The sequence below is a fragment of the Pogona vitticeps genome, chromosome 4, assembly GCF_051106095.1.
Source record: "Pogona vitticeps strain Pit_001003342236 chromosome 4, PviZW2.1, whole genome shotgun sequence".
Classification (NCBI taxonomy): domain Eukaryota; kingdom Metazoa; phylum Chordata; class Lepidosauria; order Squamata; family Agamidae; genus Pogona; species Pogona vitticeps.
The window spans coordinates 89,272,664-89,293,738 of NC_135786.1; the positions used below are offsets into that span (position 1 = coordinate 89,272,664).

Below are 21,075 nucleotides of genomic sequence, written 5' to 3' on the forward strand. Positions count from 1 at the left end.
TGTTAATGAGTTTTAAAAACTGGTTATTTCTATACCAGATTTCATTCAGTCATGAGTTTCTGCTGGACGTCAACCTCTGTTACAGGTTTAAAGAGGATAGTTTCAAAACAGTCTTAACCATACAGTATTCTTATGATAGGAACATGGGAAACTGCCTTCTGCTGAGCCAGAGCATTGGTCCCTGTTGTCTGCTACTGTCAACTCCAAAAAGACGCAAAGTATATACAAGCTTTGGAGAACATTAGACCAGGCTTGTCCATCCCGCGGCCCGTGGGCCACATGCGGCCCAGGTTGGCTCGTAATGCGGCCCAGACCACACGTTTTCTCAATAGTTTTTATCCCAGAGCTATAATTGCAATTAATAATGAGCTTAAAGACCACCAGTAGTGAATATTAGTTGGACTGTGTTACTTGGCCTGCGGTGTAGATGTTTGTATTTTTAGTGGGGGACTTTTAGTGGGTGGGGAGTGTTTGGGGAATTTTATGTGTGTGCATGTGTCTGGTCTCTGGGTGTCTGTGAATTTCGTTGTATGTGTATATACTTACAATGACAATATATTATTATTATTATTATTATTATTATTATTATTATTATTATTATTATTATTATTATTATTATTACTGGAAGCTGCTCTCCAGCGTTCCCAGGTGCACACATACACCCTCTATATCTGGACCTTCCCAAATCCTTGGGTGCACACAGAACCACATATTGCAGCTAAAGTAAATGTTTGAATACAAATATTTTTTATGATGAAATGTGCTCTCCATTTCCAAGTCCATGTAAAATTATTTTTATAAACCTGATCACTATAGAGCATGTCTCTGATTAAATTTAATTCATGGCCTCAGTTTACAGCTGAGCTGCACTGTAACTTGAAGAAGAGTCAGCCATGTAGAAATACTACTTTCTGCTTTTTTGGATCATGGGTACATTCATGAACGTGTTTGGTTTTCATGCAATGCACACAGAACCTTGCTAGTGGTGGTGGTGGACCTCAGGAGAACCTCATTGCCAAGTGAAATCTTTACTTTTGACATAAATATGTTTTCAGCGTGATGAATTAAAAAGTGGTGAATCTGTATTTGGTTTTTGAAATCAAGGAACTACAAATGGGGCAGAAATTCAAAATTGTAGGAATAAAATGAAGCTTCCCTGCACACCTATCTTTTCTCACCTTTCTCCATGGAAGAAGAAAGAGAACCATAGAAGAAATAGGAAAAGAAATCATTCCCCTATTGGGTTACCACATGTCGCACTGCTGGAGGCAGGATGATGGCATTAGGAGAGTGCTTTGCTTAGAAATTGAAAAAGATGCATGGATCTTTTTTTTCCTTTCTTTCTTGCAGCCTGTCACATTCCCAAGGGTTTCAAGAGCAAAGTCCGATAAGCCAGTCCAATATCAGAAGTTCAGAGGATGCAGAGCCGATACCAAAATGCCAAAGTCAAATCACAAACCATAAGCCGAGGTCAGGGTCCAAAGCCAAATCACACAACGTAGTGCAGGGTCAGAGTCCAAAGCCAAGGGTCCAGAGAACAAGGTTCAAGGTAGTCAGGAGCGTGGATGCGAGCCAGAGATTTGACTTGTTGCTTCCACGAAGTTCCCAGCTGACTGGGAGCTGATTATTTATTATTTAGCAAAACAGTCATTGAACTGCTGGAAGCCTTTCATTTTGTCAAAACTCAGGACTAGCTGACCTGATGTTTCTGCAGGCAGCATTCAAGCGATCCTCTGACCTTTCCGTCATTGCCGAAGTCTAGCCCTCACCCTGGCTACTGGGGGAGGAGAATCTGGTGGTGATTCAGCCGTATGTGCTTCTAATGGCTCAGCATTCTCCTCAGCTGTAGTTAACCCCTCAGGTTCCAGATCTTTGGCTGAACTCATGAGACAGCCAACCAGTTGATATGGAAGTTAGGAAAAGACAGTGTAATAAATATTATGGTGAAATTCCCTGACAAAGGATTTTGGCAAAGTAAAACAAGCATGTGAATGAATATGAGGTATTATAAGTTGGCCCTAAAGAGATTTTCAGTTAGCACTCTTACTATAATTTTACGCAGTGCTATCCAATCATCTTGCTTAGGGCAAACTGAATTCGGGCTTGAGTTAAGTTTCAAGAGTAAGCTACAGCTAGCTCAAAATTGTGAATCACATATGACTCACTCACTGCATAATCTTAACTCAAAGATACTGTATGTCAGCTGCAGGGAGTGGGAATAGAGAGAAGCATGCAGGCAGAACCACCTTCTGCTGGCTGATCTCAGAGATCTGCCAGCAGAGGGATCTGCCAGTGGAGCTATTGTGCTGGTTCTGATGTTGGCAGAAGATCTTTAAAAGGGTGGGGAGGAGAAAGGATGCAGCAAGACAGTAGCAGAGTTACAACAGGTCTGGCCCAGAAACACAGCCATTGAGCTCAAAGTTAAGCCAAGGTGATCTCAAGTCATTTCCATGTCCCCTTAAGTTGGGAGAGATCTCAAATCAGCACAGCTTCAGCTTGCCTAGTGTCAGCTCAGCTGGCCCTCAGCCATCTTGGCTAGTTAGGATTCCGGTCTAGCACCTATTAAACAGAGAATCAAAGATGAATTGCATATAACATTTTATCCTTCCACATGCTTCAGAATGATGGATTTGATGGGGGCTGGAGGGGAAGATAGGTCTTTTCACTTTTCAAATGACTCATTTGTAAATAATTTTTTTTTTAAGAAAGAGAGAGAGAACAGGTTGCAAGACATCATTAGAATCATGGCCTGAGCCAGAAATTAATTAAACGCAATGCTTTTCCAATTTCTTCCTCCAGTAAATTGCAGAATAACACCAACATACTACCGGGGGGTGGGGGGGGTGAAAGGACAGGCAAAACTACACATCCCAGCAAGTCATGGTTTGTAAACTCTGAACAAAGAGTGAGCAGTAGAAGGCTGCATTGTTTTGTCTGTGCAACGTTCATAAAATAAATTAATTAACAAATAAATATTCTTTGGTGAGTGAGTCACCTAGCAAATATCCCACAAAACCCTCCCTACCCCTGTCCTCAGGGGAAGTATGAATTACACAGGCGGGAAGGCTGAATTACACTTCTCCCACAGGTATCGCTGTCCAAACTCTTTACTCTGTCTCTTATACTGCACATTTATGACACATACATAGTGTGATATGTGGTTCATTATGCACATCCATTCAGTTGGTATTATTTACACTTCACCTTTGGGGTTTTTGGGGTTTTGTTATTTTATCTTTTTAAAACCTTCATTGCTATACCTTGTGATGAAGATTAGAATAATGCTTGAAAACATTACCACATCTCCATGACATTTATCATACTCATTTTCTCAGGGATGGTAAATTTAATCTTCCACACTTAACAGGGGGAAGTGATGACAGCCCTCTTCGCATCGTCTGATGCCTTTGGCAAATGAGGTTAGCTGCCCAAGCAGCCCCAAACACCTATTCCTTTCAAAGATCCATGTCTGAAAGGAATCCAGTAGACTCAATGCGCACATCAGCAAATTCATCAATCAGTTCAGACCCTTCTCCTCAGAATTCTTTGTTACTGTTTTTTTGTTTAAATTCTAGTACATGGATGGCAAGAATGTAATGCTTAGAAAGTTACTTTATAATCAAAGAGATTATAATTTAGAGATTGAACTTTTGGAAGTAGTTACTATTTTAATTACAGCTTTTAAAAAAAGTATTGTTTTCTGTTGTCCATAAGTAATGAAAATAATTACTTTTTAGTTACTTTGGGTGAGTGAGCTAAATGTTTTCATTCAGCAGTCTGGGATAGCCCTTACTAATTTATCTGTTTAAAGCATCTGTTTATTGCCTTTCAGCAGGGCTGCCAAAGCAATTTACAAAATATTTAAATTACTTTGTTTCTGGACCAGACCTGTTGTAACTCTGCTACTGTCTTGCTCCACCCTTTCTCTTCCCCACCCTTTTAAAAATTAAAAACATTTAAAAATAGATTTAGAACATTGTTTAAAAACGGGTTCAAATGTTCACTAAAAACCAGTTGCATAGTGTCCCCCCCCGGCAATCCTGCAAATGGTCTTCAGAACAATATTTCTGAAACAGTTTTATAGGTTTAGTTGCCTGTCTTTCAACCAGCCCAACTTCCCTTAGAAAAAAGTTGCACAATTAGGGTGCTGCTAACGAGAAAGCTACTGCCTTTTGTACCCACCAAGCTTCTTAGAATGGTGGGACATGTAACCCAGCCTCTGTTGAGGATTTGATTGGCAGAAAAAACTTGCATATGGCTAAAAATTTTGTACCCCTTTTATTTCAGACTCCCCCCCCCCAAGAAGGCTTCTCTTTCATTTTTGTATTTTATAATGTAACTGTCCTTTTGGTTTTAAAACAAGAGGAAAACCTATTTTGGACATCCTATTTGTGTTTCCCCAGTCACGTTCCTGGAAGTCCTAAAAAACCATTAAAACTACTCCAAAAAGGCAAAGGCAAGGTAACAGATAATCAATCTACTTCAAAAGCAGGAAACAGCACATGTGAAAGCATAGAAATATTGCCAACCAAAAGGGCCTCGCCAGTTGTGCCCTGTGAAGTCTGGGGAAACACATTCATGTTATTCCCCCCCAGATGTAGGAAAAAAGTTAAATTATGCTAGATAAATGGCTTAAAATGTCCAGCTTCCAGGAACCTTTGCTAAAAAACTCTTGAAGTAGGCCTTAGACCTTATTGAGTTTCACACCATGAAATGACAAAGATTGATCTGTATGAACTTAGAATACACTCTAGAACAGTGGTTCCCAACTTTGGGTAAGCCAGGTCTTCTTGGACTTCAATTCCCAGAAGGCTTCACCACCAGCTGTGCTACCCAGGGTTTCTGGGAGTTACAGTCCAAGAACACCCGAGCTACTCAAAGTTGGGAACCACTGGTCTAATGGTTGTGTTTGGCATGAGAAGTCCACTACTGACAGCTGTCATTCAGGAAAAACTGTCCAATACCATGGACCTCCTTTTTGGGAACTCCCTAAGGTTCTCCAAAACAAAATTGAAAAACAAGACCAGCCAGCTCTTAATAAATTCATACTACTGCTACAAGTAAGCTAAGGTTAATTACATCTCTGTCTGTGCCCTGGGCCCTGCAATCTTCAGCCGTCCTGTCTAGGAACCGGTTCAATTTAATTTGCGTGATCCTTGTTTTGCTAACCCTTTGCAAAAAGGAAACCAATTTGTGCAATACAGTAACACACAAACATTACAACATCAGCTCCCATTGGCTACATCTTCAGCTCCTCCCACCATACAGAGACAGAGTTCAAGAAAGAAGCACTCTGTTATATGGTAGGTTGATTATGAAGAGCAGAGAATTACCTGTATTAATCGGAAGGGCTGAGCCAAGACAGTTTTTTAAAGGTGCGTAACCACTGTCCATTGCCAAATTCCTTCAGTACTTGGGGAACTGTCTCTGTCTGCGTACAGTCTTGCCCCCACGTGTCCGGTTTTAGACATTCATCAGATCTCCTTTTCTTCTGGTTCTGTTGTTTTCCAGCTCCTAGCGTTGCAAACTACCTGGCATATGTCCAACATTTGGGCATGAGAATCTCTCCCCTTTGAACAGCGTCAGCACTGTGGAGCAGTAGCAAATAAATGCCATCTCTCTTCCTCGCTCTTTCACCTCCACACTTTAGAACCCATTGTTGTCAAGAAGCTGCTTCTTTCCACTTTGAACAAGAAAGTTGAAACTGGAGGTGTTTATGTTTATGCAGGAAGTCTAACCAGCCCAGACCAATAGAGTGGCAAGACAGGCTTGGCTCGGAGCTAGGACCAATGATGATCTCAACTGGAAACAGGAACTGAAAGTATGTTCTCCTTTGCAATGCAGGACTTTCCCATATCAGGGTTATACTGAAAATATGTGGCATCTTGATAAGCTAGCTATGCTAATTTATTGGCTATTTCAGATATATTTTTTTTAAAAAAAAATCTAGAGGAAATTTTATTAAAGATCATTTGGCTCTCCTTTAAGAAAAGCTTTTGATAATTAAAAACATCTGGAAGGCATTTGCAATCTATCATAAACAAGAGGAAATCCAAATCACATGACTTCTGAGAAAATGATGCAAATTGAATTCCCTGCCAAAATTTACAGTAATCTGTTTTTCTTTCATGCCTTCCTCCACCCACTGCCTAGGAGGAAGAGAGGAAGACACACTAAAAAGTGAACTACAGTACTTCAGACAGAGGAGAATGCTAAGCTAAAGGATTGTTGCTCTGTTAAATCAGCTTAATCTCTTTTGGCTGTATTTGAAAATTGCATAGGAGAGAGCTGTTGAAACTGTGCTCCCTCGCCCCCACCTTCGCCCCGTATTAATCACTTTCCTTATGAAGGACTTGTTAAACAGTACAAGAATTACATGGATCCTGACTCAGGTTGGCTTTGCATTTTGGGACTATTTTCTCTCTCCATACAGTTTCTGCTTTGTGTAACATGCAAAAATGCACGCTTGTAGATGGGTGATACCGGACCTATTGTTAGCGATATACCATTATAAACCACTATGACTGAGCTGGTTTTCACTGGTGCAGTAAATGGACAAGTCCAATATGGATCTCTATTTGAATGAAGCTTATCAAGTAGCAAAGAAATCCAGGCAGATGAAAAAAAGAAAGTGGCCACACACAGCCCTGTACTGTGAACAAAATGGCCCTAAGCCAGAAATAAGAAAGGTACATTAGCTCGATATTCCAGGACACATTCAGAATACTACATTTTAATTCTAATAATTTATCTTTTCATATTTATTGCACAGTATCAGTGTTGAAAAAGTTACTTCTTGGACTACAACTCCCACACTCCTGCAACCCACCTGGCCACCTGGGGATTCTGGAAATTGTAGAAATACTCTGCCAAATATGTGAAATCTAATTTCCTCAGTTTCGTCATGAGTAATTTAATCAAATATTGTTGCTGGAATCCAAATACCTACTGTCAATATTGCCCAGTAGAATTTTTTCCCCATTATTTTCCTGGCACCTCTTTTTCTGAATTGTAGTGACTCCTTTCTCTGCTTCCACCTCCAATATCTTATCATTAAATGCTTTTGCAAAACCTCTTGGTTTCAAAAGAGGTGTGCCACGCAGCCCGGGAGGATGAGATGAAGTTCAAGAAGCACAAAACCAAAGCTCCTTACAAAAGGAATGCACTAAGTTATTTGAGATACCATCCTGCATGGTAACATAAAACCTGCCCTTAATTCCTTAATTCATTCCATATTGGAGTTGAGATAAAATTGCCAACATAATAATGCTTGCATATTTCCAGTCATTTTAGTGATTTGCTGTCATGATACTTATCATGTTTAGATCCCATCTTGTGTCCATGGAACTCAAAAAACCACACATGGAATTATTTTATTCATATTATCCTCACATAAAAAAAAAAATTTAGGCCAAGAAATACTGGCTTGCCCAAGGACTCCCACTATGCTTCATGGTAGAAGTTTGAACTGCATCCCAGAGACCTGTGGCCAATATTTCATCTGTTGTACCAATCTGGTTCCACAAACCAAATATCACAGCATCCCAGTACAGTGGCGCCTTGACTTATGAACTTAATTGGTTCCAGAACTCCGGTCGTAACTCAAAATGGTCGTAAATCAAAGCATCATTTCCCATAGGAATGCAATGAAACGCAATTAATCTGTTCCCGCCGAAGAAAAAAATCACACACAAAAAGCCCCCACCTCTGCAAGACCCATCGGAAACGTGATTAATCCATTCTGGCCAAAGGGGGGGGGGGGAGAAAAGCAAACAAACCGTGCAAGTACCTTCAGAAATGCAAAGAAAAGACAAGCAAAAAGCAAATAAACCGTGCAAGACCCATCGGAAATGCAAAAACAAAAAACAAAAAACAAAAAAAGCAGAAAGCAAACAAACCACGCAAGACCCATCGGAAATGCAAAAAAAAAGAAAGAAAGAAAGAAAGAAAGCAGGAAGCAAACAAACTGTGCAAGACCCTTCGGAAATGCAAAAAAAGTAAGCAGAAAGCAAACAAACTGTGCAAGACCCATTGGAAATGGGGGGGGACAAAAAAGCAAACTAATTGTGCAACACCCATCAGAAATGGGGGGAACCCCAAAAAAGCAAACAAACCTTGCAAGACCCATCAGAAATCGGGGGGGACCCCAAACAAACAAACCCTGCAAGACCCATCACAGCGTAGAAACATAATCCCATCACCCAACCCAAAGCAACGCTGCAAAAACCCACGCAGAGCAGTTTTTAAAAAGTAGAAAGCAGCACCTTATCTCACCAGGTAGTCCGAAGCCTGCTCCGATCGCACACTCTCTAACTGCTGGGGCAAAAGAGCTACAAAGAAGCAGCCTCTTTGCCACCAACAGTTAACAATTTGAATTCCCTGCCTTTTCCCCCTGACTTTTTCTGGTTGTAACCCAAAGCTCTGGCTACAAGTTGAAGCAAAATTTTGTGGCCAGAGCTGCTCGTAACTCGAAATGGTCGTATGTCAGGACGTTTGTAAGTCGAGGCACTACTGTATTCCATACTAACAACATACAGTATACTAGCCAAGTCAGACGTGTTCTTGAGGAAGGAAATTGGCAGATCATATGCCGCCAGTCCTGAAGCATGATGTTCACTGCAGGAAGGTTCTTTTGGGCTCTGCACTGTCAATACAAGCACATTAGTTGGTGCTGTTGATGTTTCCAGCCGTTTGCCTTCTGGCTGGTATACTCCCTATAAACCACCTGGAACGAGCATGCTCCCTAGTTATCCATGCACTAATGGAATTCAGACTGGACTGTTACGATAGGTGCTTTATCTATGTCTGTGTCACTTTGGACATGCATTTATCCCAGATCAGACAGGATCCTTATGTTCACTTTATGGGAACTGTAACCATGGAAAAGTAAAATATGATGGACTATGATCAGTGCACTGATTGTGACACTTATTGACAGTGTTGCAAGTATCTGTGTACTGTGTATACATGTGCTGGAAAGCAGAATATCATTCTACATCCCAGCAATATAATAAACTTACACAATTCATTATAAGCAAAAAGTGAGAAATGCAAAACGGACTGGGTATGTTAAATGTGCCCCCTGCCGCAGTTATTTCTGTACAGTGGAACCTCTACTTACAAACTTAATCCGTCAATGAATATGTTCATTAGTTGAAATGTTCATAAGTAAAAACTCCATTTCCCATTGGAATGCATTGAAAACCGATTAATCCGTTCCTGCCAAAGAAAAAATACAAAAAAAGAAAAAGAAAGAAAGAAAGAAAATAGAGCAAGTCCCACGCTGGGACTGCAAAAAACAACAACAACAACAACAACAACACACACACACACACACACACAAAGGAAAGAAATCCAAAAATAAACATTAGAGCAAGTCTGGGACTGCAAAAATTTTAAAAAATCACCAAAAAACAAAACAACACAGAAACATAACCCCCCAGCCAAAAACTACTCTCCAAACCTCACCCAGAACAATTTTTTTAAAAAAATAAAAAGCAGCATCTTACCAGTCCGAAGCCTCCCAGGGGTCCCCTGCCGCTGTGATTGCCGCCATCGGAGACCTCCTTGGGGTCCCCCGCTGCCGCGATTGCAGCCTTTGGAGACATCCTGGGGGTCCCCCGCCACCATTGGAAACCTCCTGGGGGTCCCCTGCCGCCGCAATCACCACCTTTGAGGGCCCCCACCCCGATGCAGGCTTTCCTGTGGTAGACCGGGCCTACCAGGAGAAGCCCCGGTAGATTGGGCCTGCCAGGGGAAGCCCCAGTAGACGAGGGCTTCCCCTTGTAGGCCCGGTCCACCCCGGAAACCCTACGTCGGGGTGGGGAAGCCCTGGGAGGCCTCCGAAGGTGGCGATTGCATGCTTAATAGAGGCAAGTCATTGTCCAAGGTAAATTGATCTTCAATGTTTAAAGCTTCTTATACTGATAAAAAATTAAAAAGTTTTGAGGTCTTTGTATATAATCAAAGGTAAGGGTGAGTGACGATAACCTTTACTAGACCACTGAAAATTTACAAATAGAAGCTAGATTTTGATATATACAGCTCTTTATCAGGCTGGGCACTGAACTCTGGTGCATGGTGCAGGAAAAAAAAAACATAAATGTTCAAAAAATCTTAGGCACAGGTGCAGGCCTGGCTTCTCTGCTTAAGTCAAAACGGGGACTGTAGTCTCATGACGGAGGTGTAGGGTTCAGATTTCATCTCTAGTAGTGTGAATCGGGTTGCCTGCCCCCAGCCTCTTAGAGAAAAGAGCTGCCAGTCACTTAGCAACTAGGAAGCCTTAAGAGTTTGAGATCAAGTTACTTGACAGACGACCCTCACCCTTACCACCCTGCCCATACTTTGAGACCAGCCTCAGGATCCACTTCCACAGGCCCACTAGTGAGACCAGTTTGGTTAGTGGATGTGAGAGACAGGTATTTTGAGATCTATGTTGAAACAATGTGGTTCCCTTTCTTGACTGGGGATAGAAGTCCACCAAAATGTGGCAAACCCCTTGTGAGAGAAGCTGGGATAAATTTCAGTTTACGCACTAAATAAGTCAATTGTAGTTAAATGAACAGTATTACATAGTAGCTGGTGGGTGATGGTGTCCTCTGTTTGCAGCTGTTGTCTTTGGGTTGCAGTCCCACTTGGGCGGCGTTAAACATCCATTGTTGGTTGTAGGTAAAGCTCTGGTCAGCTGTTCAGGGTATCTTCCACAGGTCATACATAATTTTAATAATCTAATAAAAACATAGAACCCACCTGCCTGTGTGGATTGTATGCAAATAGCAAAATCATGCTGGTCTGATAGCAGATTGGAAGCCAGTCCATAATCTTTATTTATTTATTTATTTATTTATTTATTTATTTATTTATTTATTTATTTATTTATTTATTTATTTATTTATTTATTTATTTATTTATTTATTTATTTATTTATTTATTTATTTATTTATTTATTTTTACCCCGCCTTTCTCCTTGAAAAGGACCCAAGGGGGCTTACAACAATGAAGGACAGTATTTAAATTTGAAAACAGTGAGTATATAACAGTAGTTAACATCATTAAAAGGCAATATTTTAAAATTATGAACAATGAATAAGGAGACATCTTACATCAATTAACAGGCAATATTAAGACAAAGATCAATAAGTATACAAATATTTTAAAAAAGGTCACTCTGAGAGGAAAACATACCGTAAGTAGCACTAACAATCCAGTCAAAGCAGTAATGCATAACAATCTATCTAAAAAATCATACACAGGTAGCTGGTTACTGCGGGAAGGCTTGCCTGAAGAGAAAGATCTTTGCCTGCTTGTGGAAGGACGGCAAAGATGGAGCCAGCCTTGCCTCCTATGGGAGGGAGTTCCAGAATCTGGGAGCAGCAACAGAGAAAGCTGCTCTTCCATGTCCCCATCAGATGCACCTGTGAAGGTGGAAGGACCAAGAGAAAGCCCTCTCCTGATGATCTTAACACCCAAGCCTTTAGTACATGCCTATCTTTAGCACATGTGTAATATGTACATGGTTTGTCATCCTTGCCAATAAACTGTCCACTGCGTTAGCTGTAGCTTACCACTCACTGTCACCTGGGCTTCCAATGTCAATGATACATCTAGGGACAGACACCACCTGCCAAATGGAAAACCTGCTACTTTAAGAGAGTACAACCTGACCTAGAGCTGGCAATTCCTGTTATTTATGAGCCTGAAAACTCTTGACCACAAATGTTTGTGCCCTGGGTTTTGGTTTTAGTTTCTTAGCCTTCGATCAGCCCTTCACTGGGTTCAAGCACTGGTCTAGGTCATGCATGACATTTCCTTATCAAGATGCAAAAAAAATCAGAGTTGTCTTTACAGACATTGAGGTGGGCAGTGTTGGCTTAGTTACTTATTTCATTTGTTTATGCTGCTTAAATTCTGTTATCTTTCAGAAGACTATACCCTCTTATGCTCACTACCATTCCCACTTGTTGAAGAAAATTCTCATAATTGTTTTGTGCTTGGATAAGTGGCTAACTGATGAAAAAAGGATTCAGCTTCTGAGATTTCCCCTTGCTTTGTGTCACTTAGTGAATGGGAGTGAGCACAAAAGGGTATCCGTAGACCATCTTGACGGCTGCCATCGGTGTTGTCAACATTCAGACTGCCCGTTGCTATGTAAAGTTTGGCATCCTTTTTCCTGCCAGCAAAGCAGGCACAATATTATGTAGAAATATTAGGCCATTTACTGGCATTTTGAATCATGGATATATAATATCCCACATTCATAAACCAGAGGGGTAGAGTTTTGTTTTGAAGAACTAAATATATCTTCCCTTTCATACAGTTGTATAGAATTTCCAATCCCATCATCATCTTACCTCCTGTCTTCCTTCGAGTCTCAGTATGTTGAATCTAGTATTTCTTCATGCATAAAGAAGGTTGCCCTTTATTTTAATTAAAGTCGTTCATCCCCCACCCTTCAGACATGTATCTTATTCGGATACATTAAAACATTGTTCCTAATTTGCAAACCTTTATCATGTATGACCTCTCTGAAGGCATTTTAGCATCCATGGCAGAAGTATCATGTGGTGTTTTTTTCAAAATAAAATAAAATACAAGAGTATTGAGAATGCACCCTTTTTTATATGTACTGTACATGTATTTACTGGCTTCCTGACTTGCCCCCTTCAAGCTATGCCTCCGGTGTGTAAGTGAGAGATGGCCAGTCATGCATGAAGAATAGAGGCTTAATTAATTGAACTCGAACTGTAAAATGGTGCACTTGATGTGGTTAAGGCACATTCCACACTTTCCCCCCATAAAGAATGTGACATTTTTGTGGAAGTGTTGAAGAATGGGGCCAGGAGCCATCAAATGGATGAGACTTCATTAAAAAGGTACAGCAGGGAACCCCTTGCCCTACTTTCCGTGTAGGCTTGTCTCCCTCCATGTATATATTATTAACCTCCCAGACTGTATTTCTGGTTCCATATGTATGCAGACATGTACATATGTATTTGCATGTTCCCCATTAGTGACAGCATATAGGCAGTCTGTTTGCTTATATATCAGATATGTGTGTGTTTAATACAGTTTGAATTTTGAAAGATGGAATTAAAAGTGTTTGGGAACAGTTTTTCCATGTCCATCTGGAGCCACTATAGGACCCATTTCTCATTTCTTCCACACATTTGCTACTGGATTGTTGTGGGGGTTTGCTCTTTTCCCTTTTCCATCATGAAAAATATTGTTACAATATTCCAAATTATTCAGCTACATTGATCACATTTCAATAAAATAGAGACTTTGTTGTTAGCAAGTGCTTATTTTTCAGCCGTCTCATGAAATGACTCCTTTTTTTCCCCCATGGAAGTTCTCCACAGAATTTTTGAAAAAAAAACCTTTCCAATTTTCATTTAATGATATTTATTATAAAAATACATAAAGGGCATTTGGGGCCCTCTCCTATTTCCTTATACAGCAGATTGCCACATTTTAAAAACACACTTGTATTATAGGATGGAAAGCAATCCCTGAAATGGCTCCTACTCCTTTGTTTAGAAGCACAAAAGACCTTAGGTCCCAAAAAATCAAAACAACCAACACACCTCAACCTTTTTAATATGGAAACTATGATTTGTGGGGTGGGTAACTACAGTACATCTTTCTCCACCCACACAAATGGAAAATATGAAGATGATGTTTAGGTGTTGTTGGGTTCTTGGTGTTTTCAAAGCTATGGGTGTTTTCTTACTCTGTACATTTTAAGCTTCATTTATTTTGAATGACAGTTGCCAGCAGGAAATGGCCATATCACATGTACTCAAGAAAATGAAGAGTTTGCAAGTATATTTTGGTGTGTCTATGAACATGCCTACTCCCTATATGTTGTCAAATCTGAAGGACTTTGTAAAATTAATTCAGTAGACCAGTATTTTTCTCCATCTAATATTATCAGTTGTCTACAACTAGTGAATTTTTCAGAGGGCCCCCAGCATTCCTTCCAGTCTTGAGGGGGACCGACACCAGCTTTGCTGCAATAAGACTCTAGTTGTTTTGACTGTACAGATGAACTTAGGTTTTGAGCAACTGTTGCCCAAAAGACCACTTGAGTGGCTCTGGATTTATGGAGTCCATAGACTACTGCATAGCTTTATGGTAAGGGTCTGGGTCGGTTTCTGTGTCAACTGTATGGATCTGCTCTCTTTCTATCAGTCTAATTCAAATGCTGCATCATAAGTGTCTTCCTGCAGCTACAGGTGGTGGTCAGTGCAAAATATGCTTATTGCATCCTGACACAGAAGGGTTTTACGTTCAGAGGCTAAGCAGAAGTGGGTTCAGGTGCTTAGTAAAGTAAATTCCTCCCTTCCTCAGTTCTAACAGAATTGAATCCTGCTGAAAGAGTTGTTTCATGAAGGCAAACAATCATGAACCAAAATAGCATCTTTTCTGTGAGAAAAAAACAGGGACGGAAACATGGTTGAGTGACTGACAGGTTTGAATTTGAAACTGTGGGCATGCTTCATGAAAGGTTCACTAGTCACTGCTTTGGAGACAGGGATATGACTCAGTTAAAATATCCAGGCGCTTCCTATTTCCTACCGTTTGCTAAATCATTCTGTAACTACAAGATATGTTTCCCACTTTGTGTGGGGTTATGTGGGGTAGTGGAACATGGCTTTCCATTCTGACCTTTCATTATTCATTTCTCCTTTTTTCATTTGGTCAATGCTGCAATGAGAAAAATATCTCATTTTTACTAATCAGTCTGTGTGTGTGTGTGTGTGTGTGTGTGTGTGTGTGTGTGTGTGTGTGTGTGTGTGTGTTTTGCAGGGTAGAAGCAAGATGGAAGACAGGTACAGTCAGAAACAAGCTTGATGCTCTAGTGACGGGATCAGTGGGGCAGAGAGAATATTGGAAATCCTATGAGGTATTGTAAGCATTTTCTCCTCACAAATGCAGTGCATTTTACAATAATGGGGAACTTTACAAACAAGATTATATTTAGCACCCAAAGGACTGATTTGCTTCTATAATCAAACGTCTCTCAGATTTTGATCAAGTGATCAATTTTTCTACATGCTGCTACCAATTAACGTTTCCAGATTTATTCACATGGAACTACCTAAAAGGTAACCGTTTATCTCACAGCCTTACGTGACAACAAGCGGGATACCATGCAGGATCCAAGTAATGTATAGACCGATAGTTTAAATCCATCTTGAACTGACACACAGGCTCCATCAAAAGTAGCCTATCTTGTTGCCAACTGCCTGAATGGGTGAATTCTTATATACTGCAATAGACTGATGGGAGAGGCACCACGCTAGTGAATCAGTTCATATAGCATGTAGACAGAAGGAAATGGATAGGAAACCAAGAATGATGACACAGCAATCAGTGCCGTGTCGTTTAGTACATTGCCTTGGCTAAACTTCAAGTTGAAAACTCCAGATTTCAATTATCAACCTGTTCTATGAGGCAAAAGAAAGCAAAAGTGTTTCAGTGTTCTTTCAATTCCTAGATATTAGTTAATCAAACGAGTGAGATAGATATTGAGCCTAGAAAGTGAAAGTGGATATTACTGGTCAAAGAGTCTTTCCCCCTTAATAGCCTCGAGGGATACATGTGGTTTGTTGGCTTATTTTCATGACAGCACCTTCAGTCTTGAGATGCATTTAGTCAAGTGAGGGAAAAGAATTAAATTTTTAAGAACATACCAAGTGTAGCTTTACAAACAGATATCAGAACACACTCTGGGCTAAACAAGATGCTAAGTACAGAACTGAAACTCAAATTAACATATCAACTTTAACTAACCTTAAACATGACAGTTCTCTGGGAATCCAGATGCTTGTCTCTTTCCCCTTTAAAAGTTTCTTTTAAAAGCTCAGTGTAACTTACACTCACTAATAATATGCCAAGTGAAGTTTTCTTACAATAATGACAATCGTGTGTATGCGTAGACATTGTAATTACATTGCACATTGTCAAAATGTCTTTCCATTCTACAACTATCTAGATGCTTCATCTTTTATTCCATCTCGAACCCCAGGAGAGAAAGGGAGAAAAGTATGAGTTATGCCATTTTAAAAAGAATTTAGAAAAATCTTAAAATATTCTGGTATCATAATTCCACAAATAAAGACCAACACCAGACTTTACAAAAGGAAACACCTAAAAAGGAGAAGATTTAGGCTTACTTAGCTTTGTTTCAAAAGCCAAGAGGAGCAAAGGTCACATCCAATTGTCTTAAAACTTCTAAAAACCCTTTCTAGAAAAGTAAGCACTGCAAATTTAAACTTCTGCTCTGCCAAAGAAGCTTTTGAATAAAAGGGTGAAGTTTACTAAAACAAAAACATCTTTGTCGGGGGGGGGGGGCACCCTGTTTTGGCCAGGAGCCACTGCAATCAAGATAATGACTGAAAAAACCAAGGTGGTTTCTTGATGTTTCTTTTTAATGGTCAGGTGTTTCTTAGTCAAGCTGAATAACTTCATTAGGATGACACTGAAGCAACTCTGGTTTGACAATCCAATGATCTGTGTACCTATCTATATTTTTATCTACTTATATATCCAAGTAAAACATACACATACACTTCACAATACAGTTCATACAATTTATGTGAACCCTTTCGTTTGTACTTTATTAAAATAAAATCAGAAGTACTTTATTCTTGCTAACTGCATGTCTTAATTTAAAGCAACACAATCATACTCTGAATGCATGTAATGTAATAACGACCTCTATTAAAGTTCATAAATAGCAATCAATTTGGTACAAAATAATGATCTTAGATAATAAGTCTGATTGCATTCACAAGCCTACTATGTGCCTACGGTGTGTTATTTCTCAAAGCCTAGAACAGAAATAGGTTTATGAGAAGATTCTTGGCTAAATATCAAAGGAAAGACAAAGCAAATCTGAAGTTGCTTAATTAAGTCCAGAGGAAGTCTAAATTAGAGCTGCTTGCAGCTTTTCTCCAGCCCATTTGGTTTAACCAATTCAGACCAATCAGATCTAGTTATATATACACATTATATATGCTTTCTTCACAATAACATCTTATCCCAATCCTGGAAAGAAAGAGAAAGGGGTTGCTACATTCCTGAGATTCAAGCAGAAAATCTAGACATAACTTGCAAACCAAAAGCAGACTCAACGACCTACCCTCCATCGACAGATGTGAACATTAGGAGAACTGACAGAAGACTCAGACTATTTGCTATTCACACTGGAATAGGCCTGTGTCAAGTATGGGCAACGTCTGATGCTGCAGGCACCATTTCTGGCCTCTCCGGGGCCTTTTGGACCACCATCCCCATTCCAACCTCCATGATCCTAAACAACCTAAACTTGTGAGTTCCATCAAGGGCAACTTACGTCTTCCAGAAGCTTCTTTGTATACATAGTTTTCTCCGTCCAGCACTCTCTTTTTTTTTTGTCCGTTAAGACTTTTTTTTTTAAAAGAAACTAATAGTGACACTCTCACTACTTAAAAAGAGATAATGGAGTTGGGGGGGGGCAGAGGACAATATCACATTTAGAATGTATTTTGTACTCTTAATTTCCAGAGGCTTTCAGTGGACACAGCCTGACATTTGTGATAGGCTTTCACTGGTGTGACTAAAGTAGAGGGAGGTCTGGAAAAAACAGGGGGATACTGGGGGTGCTATTGGGTACCTACAGGACCTGACTGAAGCCACTGAGAGTCTCTGTGAAGGACCTCTTACCATATGGTAACTGCTTAAAGACCAGGAAGGAAAAAGTAGGAATGAATGGCTTGTTTTCACGAAGGCCAAATGTAAAAAAGTGAGGGTCTTCAAGGCTTGGTGTTGCTACTGGCAGTATTTCATTTGTTCACAAACAATCTGGAGTTGGAGGTGGCCGTGAGGTGGTCTCCGTGTTTGTGTTACAGGGTTTTGAATTTCTGGTTAAATTCCTCTTAGCTGTGCAGCAGCAGTGCAGGGGTTCATAGAGTAGAGTAGAATAGCTCCACTCTTTTCTCATTAAGCAGTGTACTTTATTAACTGGGGCTTACTGTCAGTGACTCACTCTGAGAGTTTTGTAAGAAAAAAATAAATAAAAGGTTTCACTACTTAAAATTGAACAGATCAAGTAGCAAACTGAAAAACATGGCTAATGGCAGCGAACAGACGCACTACAGACTCACCAGGCTATGGAGAAGGAAAAAGCACTGAGCAGAGAGGCGGGTCTTCTTTTGAATTCAGAGGCAGGAGGGAACAATTGGTTAGTGCCAGATAGATTGACAGTCACCCTGCCCAGAAAGGTCCTTCCCAGCCACACCTTCTAGAGGCAGCATGTAAGGCTGTAAAAACTCCCAACAGTATGGTAAGGGCACTAAATCATTTAGGGTGGTGTGTAAAAAGCCCTAAAATGATCTCTTTAAGCTCAAGATCTAGCCAACGTAATGGAAACTCCAGTTGAAAAATTTTGTGTAAAGTAAAGCATGTGGAATATGATTCAAATATACTTTACCAACTAAAGCCTGAGCTGTTGGTGACTGACCAGGGACAGGATCCTGCCATTGTAACAGGAGGCTAATGGAAATGTCAACCCAGGGTGTGGCGGGTAAAACAGGGCACATGCCACACCAAGGATCATTAGGAAAAAGGCTGAAAAATGAAACTGCTCGTATCTTAAGGCTTTTACTATAAATATGTGGAGTAACATGTGTCCAGCTGCATTTTGCTCATGTTCTCATTTCTGCATTGCTAAGCTCATTTCATTACGGATCTGCCTCAGCCTGCATTTTCATGTACACTTTTCATGCAAATGTTCTCAAACTTTAAACATTTTAATAAACACCCTTCACTGCAGATGGGCACAACTTAAGTTGGCCTGGGGTGACGAAAATCATTGATGGAACATTCACTCTCCCCACCCCTATCATCTGCCCGAGTCACAAGCCTCTGTGCGCCACCTGGGTCATCTTCTGTCACCAGCTGCCCAGCTTGGGAAGGAGCTTGGGCTTCCCTTCCCCGCCTCTTCTGTCAGCCAACCACTCAGACGAGGAGGCAAGATGGAGATTTTCCCTGCACAGCCATTGAGTGGTCAGCTGCCGGGGGAGGCCAGGAAGGGAAGTCTGAGCCCCTTCCTAGACTGGGCAGCTGGCAATGGAGGACAACCTGGGTGGTGCATAGAGGCTTCTGAGTAGGGCAGCTGTCTGGGAGGGCGGGGAGAGGGTACATGCCCAATGAATGTCATTCCCCTGGGTCGACTTAAGTCTCTGTTCTTCACATATATGCAGTTTTGTCCACTGTGTCAAACACATGTATTTCATGTCCCAATTGTATGTGTTGTTTAGCATCAGATTTTTCTTTCACTTCTGAACACGTCAGCCACTAGACATCCTTTTGGCTTTAATTTAGCTATGTCATTAGCAACAGTGCTGTTGAACTTGCCTTTTCCTCTTCCCCAATAGCTAATTCAATACTTTCCACCCCGGAAGTCTCATTTTCCAGTACTATATCTTGCTTTATTTGGGACTGTCTGATCATAGGGCTTTCAATATAAGAAAGCGTCAGCAGTATTTTTACCATTGCCTTCTTCTGTGCAGAACAAAAGTTAGCATGAGTGTCACTGCGATTGTCTGTGAACTATCAGTTGCTGCACAGCAACTGCCCTCCAGAAATTTCTCCACCCATCGCCACTGGAACTATTTATTCATCCGGGTGCATGCATCTTAATCTGGTGCTTCAGCTGTGAACATGCTGCCTTGGGTTATCCTTCTTGGAGTTCAGGCTTGGAGTCTAGCCTCTGATGGCATTGCTCTCAGCTTCTCTGACACACGTAGCCCTCACCCCCCCCCCCCCGCCTGTTAAGATGCCTATCCAAGAAGGGGAGAAAAATCTCTACCTAGATTGAAAGGTGAAAAATCTCTACTCAGAGTTAAAATTTCTCCCATTTTTTCCCTATTGTCTGCCTATACTAGATATCAAATTCCGGGCAGGATTTGTCTCTTAAACTTCTCTAGAATGCTTAGTTTATAACTGCTATAAGAATTATACATATTGCTATTATCATATTAAATTCCAGGAGAGTTTCAGAATATGGAATAAATCTCTGAAGTGTTCAAATTTTAAATGTTAATTAACTGAACTTGTAATAATCTTATAATATTCTGTTTAACAATTTCTTGATTAAAAATGCTATTTCAATGTCACAAAAAATCATGGCAGCCTCTTTTTAGAATTCGACACGACAGGTACCTTATAAAGCACTTCTAAGCGGCGTACTGCTACAGGTTTACGTTAGCCTCACACTGCCAGGTGCAATATAGTTTTATTGATTCATACTCTACATAAAGCACTACTATGTGCTGCAATTTCATTGATTTCACTTTTAAAGTCCCGTTAAAATAAATTTGGCAATTTTATTTTCTCAAAAATTGAGTGAGATGTCTTATAAGCAATATACATGCCTGGTATCTGAGGAAATTTCTATACTCAGTGATTTTTGTAAGTGAAAGACATATCCTATAATGTATCCATATAAATGAGGCTGTAAGTCCTCATGGCACTGCAATATTGAGCCCAACGCATATTGCCAATCCTTGGAAGAGGGGCAGGGAGGGATTCATCTAGGTGGTTTTCTCATTTTCTGATGTGGTCACACTTCACAGAGAGTGCTACTAGGTCAGAAGTATCTCCTTCCCTGACATTTTGGGACCCAAACATGACACTGGGGGTGTGGCCTTGTGGTTTCATAGAGGCAGGGCAGGCAAGGGCTGACAGAGGGATATGGAACTTTTAGTAGGCCAGCTGATTCTGGAAATGACCACATGGTACACTACTATCTGCCTCGCTGAAAGGACATGTTTGAAGACACCCACCAACTTTCTTCCTAGCCCCTTTCCCTTACTTGCTGACACCGCAGAATGTGAACACATTTATCTTGCACTATCAACCCCTGGCACCAGCTGAGAATGAGTGGGGGTGGGTGCTCAAGATTTAAGGCCACCACATGATTTTTAAAAATACCAGATTGTCTCTTCAGTGAGATGGATCTCCCTACCTGATCACGCAGAGGAGCATACCTGAGACCCCAGCTCGCATCCTGAGACTGGTTAATTTTGG

General features: G+C 40.6%; 1 protein-coding gene across 5 annotated transcripts in view; it reads right to left on the reverse strand.

Annotated features, from left to right (window-relative positions):
* Positions 1-21,075, reverse strand: part of LOC144588798 (uncharacterized) — a 349,859-nt gene that overhangs the window by 290,183 nt on the left and 38,601 nt on the right. For 2 of the 5 annotated variants that reach the window (XM_078392206.1, XM_078392208.1), the window contains exon 1: positions 5,334-9,473. The exons of the other annotated variants lie outside the window; for them this stretch is intronic. In XM_078392206.1, the coding sequence (XP_078248332.1) occupies positions 5,334-5,394 (61 nt within the window). In that variant the 5' untranslated portion in view covers positions 5,395-9,473. Of the gene's footprint in view, positions 1-5,333; positions 9,474-21,075 lie in introns of those variants that run through there. 5 annotated transcript variants of the gene reach the window in all.